The 10953-nt window shown below is 36.8% G+C and overlaps 1 protein-coding gene across 2 annotated transcripts; it reads left to right on the plus strand.

The window, feature by feature from the left end:
- Nucleotides 1–1647: 1647 nt before the first annotated feature.
- LOC113706908 (cellulose synthase-like protein D3) lies at nucleotides 1648–7743 on the plus strand. Of its 2 annotated transcripts, none has more exons than XM_027228965.2 (4): nucleotides 1648–1778; nucleotides 3397–4309; nucleotides 4665–5472; nucleotides 5746–7743. In XM_027228965.2, the coding sequence occupies exons 2-4, from the start codon at nucleotides 3444–3446 to the stop codon at nucleotides 7501–7503; spliced, it is 3432 nt and encodes a 1143-aa protein (XP_027084766.1). In that variant the 5' UTR covers nucleotides 1648–1778; nucleotides 3397–3443; the 3' UTR covers nucleotides 7504–7743. The 2 variants fall into 2 exon arrangements, with proteins under 2 accessions (XP_027084766.1, XP_027084764.1); XM_027228963.2 differs by lacking the exon at nucleotides 1648–1778 and adding an exon at nucleotides 2660–2936.
- Nucleotides 7744–10953: the final 3210 nt, after the last annotated feature.

Below are 10953 nucleotides of genomic sequence, written 5' to 3' on the forward strand. Positions count from 1 at the left end.
GTTGACAAAGGTACTCCCTCCGTCCCACTTTGATAGTCCTATTTTTTCCTTTTTCGTCTGTCCCAAATTGTAGTCTACTTTCTTATTGAAGAATGTAGTTGTATTTTAATTTTTCTAAAATACCCTTATTTAATGTAAGTTGTTGTTACTATAAACTTACCCCATTCAATGAGAGTTGATTCTTTTTTTACCATCAATTCAAGTTCCCATAAAGCTGTACTCTAATTAATGTGAGAGTATTTTAGAAAAATAGCTACCTAAATTGATTGTTCCAATAAAGTTAACTATTTTTTATTAAACTGTGTGAAAAAATAACCAGAACTATCAAAATGAGACGGAGGGAGTATTAAATTTAATGAATTTCTCAGGTTCAACTTTCATTTTGATATTAAAATTTAATGAATTTAACTATCTTCTTTAAAACTCACCAACCCTATAACCTAAGCAAGCTATTCTTATACATACATGTAAATGGAAATTGGAATCACATCTTCTTAGTAGCTTTCTTTTTGGTGATACAAAAGGGTGAGGATGACAGTTTGAAGACATACGTACTTTGTATTTTCTCGCATTCTGAATTTCGGATATTAATACATCGTAATAAGTTACATCATGATTCATGTACCCAATATATTGGGAAACCAACCAAGTGTATGCTTTGGATTGTATTTTCTAGGTGCAGGAACCAAAGAGAATAAAGAAATCATCAGAATGTACAATGCTTGGATAGGAGATTTTTTTTTGAATAATATTTTGAAAAAATATGGTAATATTTTTTTAATGTGATGTATATCAGATAAAAAATCATATATATCAGATAAAAAAATGATTAAAAAGATGAAATGGTTATTAAAAAAAAAAGTGTCTGTGGTATAATAAAAAAATTTTTGTAAATAAATCTCTATCCAAACAGACAATGACATTTGTGAGTTTTTTTAGGAAAGTATTTCGAGGAAGTGTTAAATGCAAATAATGAAATAAATGCAAAAATAAAAAAAGGACAATGTGTGTTTTAAATGGTAAATTATTGGTAGATTACGACTTAAAAGAATTATATATCCATTAAAACTTTTCAAAAATAAAAAATATAACAAATTATACATCTCCAAATACATTTTAGCTATTCCGAAAGGATTTTGATTTAATGGCTAAGATTGAAATCTTAGGCCATGTTTGGATTGCTTCTTTCCGTCGGAAAATATTATCTTTTTCCGTGATCACATATTCCTATCATCTTTTTCCCTCACATATATCAAATCGCTACAGTAATTTTTTCATAAAAAATGACGGAAAATGCAATTCAAACACGACCTTAGCATTTAGAAGTTTTGGATTCAAATATCCATTCCCGTTTCATAAATCCTATCGTTACCGGAAAATGAAAAAAAGAAAGGAAAGAGAAAAAGAAAAACAGAGTCCAAGTGTAGTCACTCTTCAGCTTCCCCACCGTACAAGAACATATAGCTTCCCCTCACCGCGTACAGCAGTCTTTCCTCTGTCCTTAGTTTTCTTAGCCGACCAAATGCACCCCCGACCTTTTGCCTTTTTTCTGATTGTCTAAAAATCCCCAAATTTCCGCCGCTCTCTTCTCTCCATTACCTACCAAGGGGAAAAAAAAAAGAAAAAGAAAAAGAAAAATCTGTACATTTCACACTTAACAAAAAGGTCAAAAAAGGGAAGAAAAAACTCATCTACAGTGTCCAAAAGCCATTACTTCACTTACTTAACCAGCATTTCTCGCCAAAATAAAGAAATCCCAGATCAAATCTCCCAAAAAAGTAAGCTAAACATTCAGATCTCTGGGGAACAGGCTAACCTGGGTTTTTGTTTCTTTTTTATTTTTTTGGTTAGTGTTATTTTAAAGATTTTGGTTGAGATTTTGTGAAGCCGGCTCTGCATTTGTGTGGACTGTGGCGTTAGTTTGGGAAAGGTTGAAAAAGATGCTCTGTTTTCACTTCCTGGGACTTTCATCAAATGCTTATTTTCAGAACCTTTTTAGCTGAGTTTTTGATATTTATGGCAACTTACCACTAAACCCCTTTACCAGTTCTTTGCCTATTCTCTCTCTTTTGAATCGGCAATTACTGAAATTAAGTATATTCTTCTAGAGGGCTGTCCTTAATTTTTCGGTTTGATTTTAACTTTTAACTGTTCGATCTGGTGGTGTAACTAAAGTTTCACTTTCAAGATGATAGTTCAAACTACGTACATGCCTGTTTCAGGACAATGTACTGTTGGTAAATCTTGTCACAGTTTTGCTGAACAACGCGAGAGAAAATTAAGAAATCTCTTAAAAATGATAACAGAATGTGGAACCATTTACCTTATCCTGTCTATTTACACACAGTATTTGCACTAATCATAATTAGTTGGTTAATCGTATTACATGTTACTTAATCTTCACCTGGTTGAATATTCAACTGACTCGTGTGAAGAAATTTTTACTGTGGGTATGAAGTAAAAACTAGTATTAGAATATTTGTCTGATATTGATTTTAAATTTGAAATTTCGTGTTTACATGTTGTGGGGTCCTTTGTATAGCTTGGTTACAGTTGTATTACGTTGTAGTAGTACTAAAATTTGACATACGCAATCAGGTACTATTATATCATATTATAAAGTGGTTAATGTATTTGTCCCGTTTGAATGTTTCTTACACGTCTTCAAGGCGCTTTAGTTGTTTTTATATGTATGTCGCTATTATTGTGCTCAATCAAGAGTAGTATTGGCTTAGGAGTGGAGGTGCTCTATAGCTAAGACATGACCAGTACTATATAAGATCTATCTAAATTCTAAAGTGCTTGTTCACACGTTTTATGGTCAGTATATCTGCAATTGAAGGCTTCTTTGGGTGTTTGGTGGAGTTGAACGACTTTCTTGAGGGGGGTGTTGCGTTCTGGTTGGCGTCTGACAAAGTTGGATTTTCCTGCAAATGGTGTGTGATAATCTTGAACGTTTTCCTTGCTGCTTCTGTTTTTGTTTCTCGAGATTGTAGATGCATTTTTTTTTCTTTGTGGGTTGCTTTAGTTTGAACTGGCTTTTATGAGCTTTGATGAGGAAAAGCCCAGTTTTTGGGCTCAAAAGCAGCTCTTTGGTGCTTTTTGTGTGGGAGATGACTTCGAACGAAGAGAAAGAGGGTTATATATTCAATTAGTGATCTTTTGATCTATTTAAAGATACATGATTTTCCATAAAATAATGTACCTATGTATCTTGAATTGTGTACTAAGATTTAGTTTGTGAAATGATTGTTAGTATTGTATGCGACGATATTCTCTCTTTTTGGTATATAGAAGAGATTTTGGTTAAAAGTTTGAATCTTTTTATGGGAATCTAGACGTGTTTTTTGAATCTTAAGCTAATTAGTTTGATTTGTACTCATTGTCAACTTTCAGGTTTTGGTGACAAAAACATAATCTTCTAGTGGTGAAATTGAAGTAAAATGGCTGCAAGATCTTCTCAACTGGGGAAGAATGGTGCCCCAATGGTGACCTTTGCAAGGAGGACATCATCTGGTCGGTATGTGAACTTGTCTAGAGAATCTCTTGATAGTGAGATTGGCAGTGGTGAATTTGCAAACTATACCGTGCATATCCCTCCAACCCCTGATAATCAACCTATGGAACCTATGGATGCTTCTATATCCCAGAGAGTTGAGGAACAGTATGTGTCAAGTTCTATGTTTACTGGCGGGTATAATAGTGTTACTAGGGCTCATTTGATGGATAAGGTGATTGACTCTGAGACTAGTCATCCCCAGATGGCTGGTGCAAAAGGGTCATCATGTGCAGTTCCAGGTTGTGATGGGAAAGTCATGAGGGATGAGAGGGGGGAAGATATTCTCCCCTGTGAATGTGATTTCAAGATTTGCAGGGATTGTTATATTGATGCTGTGAAAACTGGCGAGGGGATCTGCCCTGGCTGTAAGGAGCCGTACAAGAATACTGATTTGGCTGAAACTACTGTCGACTCAGCAAGAGGACCTCTGCCTCTGCCATCAAATGTTGGGATGTCTAAGATGGAGAGGAGGTTGTCTTTGATGAGATCGGCTAATAGATCTGTGTTAATAAAAAGTCATTCAGGGCTGATGAGGAGCCAGACAGGAGATTTTGATCATAATCGGTGGTTGTTTGAGACAAAGGGAACTTATGGTTATGGGAATGCAATTTGGCCAAAAGAGGGAGGATTTGGAAATGATAACAGTGACAATGGTGGCCGTGGAGGCGAGCCAGCTGAACTTCTTAGCAAGCCATGGAGGCCACTAACGCGCAAATTGAAGATATCTGCTGCTGTTATCAGCCCATATCGGTAAGTCATTACAAAATCTTTTGTGAATATTCTTTTATTCTGTCACACTTTTTCTTATATTTTAGTAAATGATGTTAATTCAAATTTCTTCTCAAGCATACTGTGTCTCTAGTTTGGCAATCCATTTCATTCCAATATGGAGTTTCCTACATGAATGATTTATATTAAATAAATAATTATGATAAATCCTTGTATATCTTAAGCTTTCTTGGGTCGTATTCTGCTACCTGTAAACTGTTCTGGATTTGGTGTTCTTGTTAGAGTAACACTCAACTCAATTCACTTCTCAACACTAAAATGTTTGAGTCCTAAATACTTATGATTGACACTAGTCATTGATTTTCTCATTTGACAGGCTTTTGATTGTAGTTCGAATGGCTGTACTTGCACTATTTCTTCAGTGGAGAATTAGCCATCCTAATGAAGATGCTCGGTGGCTGTGGTTAATGTCAGTTATCTGTGAGATTTGGTTTGCCTTCTCTTGGCTACTCGACCAGCTTCCAAAGCTATGCCCAGTTAATCGGGCTACTGACCTAAATGTTCTGAAAGAAAAATTTGAGACACCCAATCAAGACAATCCCACTGGGAAATCTGATCTTCCGGGAGTAGACATGTTCGTCTCTACTGCTGATCCAGAGAAAGAGCCGCCACTTGTTACAGCAAACACCATTCTGTCTATTCTTGCAGCCGACTATCCTGTTGAAAAGCTTGCCTGTTATGTTTCTGATGATGGTGGTGCACTTCTAACGTTTGAGGCCATGGCAGAAGCTGCAAGCTTTGCTAATATATGGGTTCCATTTTGTCGAAAGCATAGTATTGAGCCCAGAAATCCAGAATCTTACTTCAGTTTGAAGAAAGATCCCTACAAGAATAAGGTACGTCAAGACTTTGTCAAGGATCGTAGACGGGTAAAACGTGAATATGATGAATTTAAGGTTAGAATCAATGGTCTACCTGACTCTATTCGTCGTCGATCTGATGCTTACAATGCTCGAGAGGAAATTAAGGCTATGAAGCTTCAGAGGGAGACTGCAGGTGATGAACTACTAGAACCTGTGAAGGTCTCCAAAGCCACATGGATGGCAGACGGAACCCACTGGCCTGGCACTTGGATGGTTTCAGCTCCCGAGCACTCTAGGGGTGATCATGCAGGGATCATTCAGGTATGCATATAGTTGCAGTACAAGTGAGGATGGGCAATGCTCATGTGCAATGCAGTAATTTGAATGAAAATATTTGTTATCTGGAAAAGTGTTGGCATGCTATCCAAACTTGATGAAAAAGTTCTCTCAATTCTATTTCTCTCCCTTCTAGTTTTTTCCTGCATTAGTGAAAAGTATGTTACAGAATTGCTGAATTATGAAATTATGTTAGGACTCTCTTTAGAATGAGATGAGTTATACACTAGCTGACAAGGCCTATACGTCAACCTGCAGGTCATGTTGAAACCTCCCAGTGATGAACCTTTACATGGAACAGCTGGTGATAACAGCCCAATTGAACTGGAAGAAGTCGACATTCGGCTTCCCTTGTTGGTTTATGTTTCTCGTGAAAAGCGTCCTGGTTATGATCACAACAAGAAGGCTGGTGCTATGAATGCTCTGGTTCGTGCTTCAGCTATAATGTCCAATGGTCCCTTTATTCTTAATCTGGACTGTGATCACTACATATACAACTCAGAGGCCATTCGTGAAGGCATGTGTTTTATGATGGATCGTGGTGGGGATCGTTTGTGTTATGTTCAGTTTCCTCAAAGGTTTGAGGGTATTGATCCATCTGATCGCTATGCAAATCGCAACACCGTCTTCTTCGATGTTAACATGCGTGCCCTGGATGGTGTTCAAGGTCCAGTTTATGTGGGCACTGGATGCCTCTTCAGGAGAACTGCTCTTTATGGATTTGACCCACCTAGAAGTAAAGAATACCATCCAGGTTGCTGCAGCTGTTGCTTTGGTCGTCGTAAGAAAAGTGCCTCTGTTGCTTCTGCTCCTGAGGAGAACCGAGCTCTAAGAATGGGAGATTTTGATGATGAGGAAATGAACCTAGCTCTCTTTCCTAAAAGATTTGGGAACTCCAGTTTTCTTATCGATTCCATTCCCGTGGCAGAATTCCAAGGAAGGCCACTTGCTGATCACCCTGCAGTTAAGAATGGACGACCTCCTGGTGCTCTGACTATTCCCAGAGAACTCCTTGATGCATCTACTGTTGCTGAAGCAATTAGTGTCATTTCATGCTGGTATGAAGACAAAACTGAGTGGGGTAATCGAGTTGGATGGATTTATGGGTCTGTAACTGAAGATGTGGTCACAGGATATAGAATGCATAATAGGGGTTGGAAGTCTGTATATTGTGTCACAAAAAGGGATGCTTTTCGTGGAACTGCACCTATTAATATGACCGACAGGCTTCATCAGGTGCTCCGTTGGGCTACTGGTTCTGTTGAGATCTTCTTTTCTCGTAATAATGCTCTTCTGGCCAGTCCAAAGTTGAAGTTTCTTCAAAGAATTGCTTACCTCAATGTTGGTATCTACCCATTCACATCTGTGTTTCTTATAGTTTACTGCTTCCTTCCAGCGCTCTCCCTTTTCTCAGGCCAATTCATTGTCCGGACCCTTAACGTCACCTTCCTTGTGTACCTTCTGGTAATCACTTTAACTCTTTGCATGCTTGCTGTGCTTGAGATTAAGTGGGCTGGCATTTCACTGGAAGAGTGGTGGCGAAATGAGCAATTTTGGTTAATTGGTGGAACGAGTGCCCATATTGCTGCTGTGCTCCAGGGGCTACTAAAGGTTATTGCTGGGATTGAGATTTCATTCACTTTGACTTCAAAATCTGCTGGAGATGACAATGATGACGAGTATGCTGATCTCTATATCATCAAATGGTCATCCCTGATGATTGCACCGATTACAATAATGATGACAAATCTGATTGCTATAGCAGTTGGCTTTAGCCGGACAATTTACAGCACCATACCACAGTGGAGCCGTTTATTAGGTGGTGTGTTCTTCAGCTTCTGGGTCTTGGCTCATCTGTATCCATTTGCCAAAGGACTCATGGGAAGGCGCGGAAGAACACCGACAATCGTCTTTGTTTGGTCTGGACTTATTGCTATTACTATCTCTCTGCTTTGGGTTGCCATCAATCCCCCAGAAGGAAGTACTGAAATTGGAGGATCATTCCAGTTCCCTTGATAATTTTTGGTGCATAGAACTTTGCCCCCTGTACGAAGGTGCTTGATTTTTTTAATTCAACCTGCGTCTTCCACCAAATTGTAAGAAAACAAATGGACGAGGATCTAACTGGAATTTGGATCTAGTGTCATTGCCATCCTCCTTGAATTTTGTTTCTTTTAGATTTATACAGGAAGACTACATACATTCTTTTGTTGTTCAGAAACTTCAAAGTAGATATTGAAGCTTATTCTTTTCTTACTCTTTTGCTGCTTTATGCTTCCCGATGCGCTCTCTCTATTCTCTGTTTCCTCGGGTCTCCAAATGATCCGACTGTTTCTTGTACTTGGGACTCTGCATTTTCTTTACTTAATCATATGCAAAGATCCATTTTTTTCCCAGAAAATTTTTAAAAACATTACAGGTCTGATTGAATAAGTATTTTGGCACTTCTGACCTTGACAGTTCCTTTTCTACTGAGACAGAGACAATTGAAATAGATGCTGGAACCGTTCCCCAAAAGTTGACGGTCATGATAAGCCAAGTTTTAAATTTAATAATTTACTTTCAAAAAAAAGTTTACAATGCTGGCTATGATTGGCTTTAGATTTCTGGAGTTTCAACCTTAGCCTCTAAGTTCCGGAGCCTCTAAAAGCTCCTGTTAAAAATAGTTTACAATGCTAAACAAATGAATTACAATAGTGTGTTCAACTAGAGCTGCACGCAAGAGCATCTCAACTTGAACTCGGTCAAATATCGAGTTTGAGTCGAACTCGATCAATATCGATCAAGTCGAGCTCAAGTTCAATGATGTTGAACTTGTTAGTTTGCGAGTCGATTTGATTTTATTTATATATTTTTTATTTTAATAGTGAAATTACATATATATCTTAAAAAAATAAAATAATTATTTTTTTAGGCTAAAATTCAAACTCAACTCTATTCAAATTTGAGTCGAGCTCCAGTTTGATCTTTACATTGAGAGTTCGTCGAAATTCGATTCGATTAGATCAAAACTCGATTCGACTCGACTTGTTTACAGTCATATATTCAACATCATGTAAACCATAGCGATACAATTACATTCTTGCCCCTAATCCAACAAAGTCCAGTTCTGAATCTGTCCAAAAACCCCCACTTGACTTTGTCCCAACAAAGTCCAGTTCTGAATTTGTCCACAAATTCCCACTCACCAAGTTGGACTTGTTCATCTGATGTTCTTACCGCCCGTCCACATAGCCGCTTGAACCTTCATGCAAGCTAGTAAAAATTTCTTGTGCAAGGAGGTTGGTTAAGGTGCAGTATCAAAAGCTGTTTCTAGAACTCGGATTCCTGTAACAGTCATAATGCTAGAGCTGATTTAGGTATCATAAAATCTAACGAAGTAAACCAACTTCCAGCTGGAACAATTTTTATTTGAACCACCAAATTTTTACAAGTTTCTTGGAGCAGGGTGGGTGGTTATATGTCAACTTATCATGCTCAATATTTCAATATCCTACCAACTTTTATCACTTTGGAATTTTCATGCAATTGACGTCTGAATTTTCTGGTTTTGCAGTCTGTCAACTGCTGATATTTGGTGCTTTAGGTTGTCTTTGGTAGTTGAAGAAACCTACTCCATAATCAGTCATTAAAGATTGGAAAAATTGAAATGGTCTTGGACATTTTATCCATATCTTGTATTAGTTAACATCAAATACCCTTAGATACTTAATTGATTTCTTGATATACTATGGTTTCATAATTAGTGCACTTGCAGCAAAACTGTAGCAATACACACACATTTTTTTCCCTTTTACAATTTTTTATTTTTTTAAATATTTTTTTTACTGAACACGTTTACAATAGCAAACTGCACAAGATAATTTTTTGTATCTGCCTTGTGATACATAATTAACTGCAAAAGAATAAGGTTTTATTCTTTTCTTTCCCTAATATGGCTTGCATCTTCTCACGCCAAATAACTATAAAAAGTGTGTTATTTTCTGCTTATTGGAACATTATTGAAGTTTTTGAAGAGGTCTTCTTTTCCTTTTTTTTTTTTTTTTTTGGCCCTCTCTCTCTAAATTGACTGAGTTGATGAAAGAAAAACTAGACATGGCTCATTCCATATAAAGATAAAGCATTGACTGGTATAGATAATTAACGCATGATTCAGTCATCAATAACAATAATTTTTTTTTTTTGTTTTTGTGTTTTACAATTTCCTTCAGTCTGGAACCATGCATTTAGGATATGACAGCCAGCATATTCTAATGAGGAAATCTTTTGAGAAAATCAGAAGAATTTACAACAGATATTGCATTGTCCCATGCACAATAGCCACCCTTTTGCACCAGTTTTCCATGAGATTTGCCATCCATTTCTCATTCAATCCTGCCCTAAAAAGTCAAGAACTTCTAAGATTGCATGAACCACCGAATTGATGCCTCGATGGCTTGAACAAATGAAAAACTTTTGGATTCTGAAATGAAAGAGGCTTTTACCATTTCCATATCTGCTCTGAAGACTTTTGTGAAAGTAGATATATCCATTTCTTCTGTGCAGAAATTCAACCATGTATAACATTTATGACAATTTATGTATTTTTACTCAACATATATAGCATGCATGATCACAGTATTTTCTTCTTCTATAATTGTTGGTTTGACGATTTCACTATCTTGATTCTCAAATACTTTTACACACAATAAAAGTCTATAATCTGCATTTTCTTGATCTGCAAAACGAGAATGTAGGAAGACTATTACACCTTTCAGAAAAGACATTATGGGGCATTGCCAAATTGTCCTTTGAAATGGCAGTGAACTAGATTTTAATGAAGAGACTTCAGATTTTCCATCTTTTGAAAGCATTGAGAATTCTTTTACTGCTAGATTAATCTTTAGTTAGCAAACTGATCCGGATATATTATTGTCATGAGACTCAAGTTACTCGAGAAGTTTGAGATGGTCTATTGCGGTAGTAGCATTGAGAGGATTTATATACTATGAGATGCTGGAGAACATTCAAAATAACTAGCTGCAACTATGCGTGAAGGCTAGTCGGTTATGTTGTTTATTCATACAAGTTATAGATTTGTGAATAGGTACGTCTCATTTTAAAAAGACATGGATATCTCTACAAATACAATCAACCATATTTAGTTGTATCTACACAATTCCAATGATCATATATATTCCATCCGATATTCTTCTAATTTTCTGCATGAAAAAAAGACAAATCTGTCAAACCCTTCAGTACTGTTTCGAGGATTGATTTCGCTAGTGCAGAGCACATTCAATCACTAAGTTTTATTATGTCCTAAATGTTAATTTGTCAAACTCTTTTGTAGACCAAAATGATAGGGACATATTAAACCTCAAGGAAAGCCACATTGTGTTGCTTCTTGAAGACATTTATCTTCCTCCCCCCTCCCCCCCTTTTTTCTCTTTTGGGTAAAAAACTGAGAACCTCAAACACAGCTGA

Source organism: Coffea arabica, chromosome 8c (assembly GCF_036785885.1).
Source record: "Coffea arabica cultivar ET-39 chromosome 8c, Coffea Arabica ET-39 HiFi, whole genome shotgun sequence".
NCBI lineage: Eukaryota > Viridiplantae > Streptophyta > Magnoliopsida > Gentianales > Rubiaceae > Coffea > Coffea arabica.

Excerpts from the sequence above, each read along its gene's own strand:
- LOC113706908 (XM_027228965.2), top strand. The coding sequence starts at position 3,444 with ATGGCTGCAAGATCTTCTCAACTGGGGAAGAATGGTGCCCCAATGGTG. Across the intron at positions 4,310-4,664 it reads GCTGTTATCAGCCCATATCG|GCTTTTGATTGTAGTTCGAA; the intron begins GTAAGTCATTAC and ends CTCATTTGACAG. Across the intron at positions 5,473-5,745 it reads ATCATGCAGGGATCATTCAG|GTCATGTTGAAACCTCCCAG; the intron begins GTATGCATATAG and ends GTCAACCTGCAG.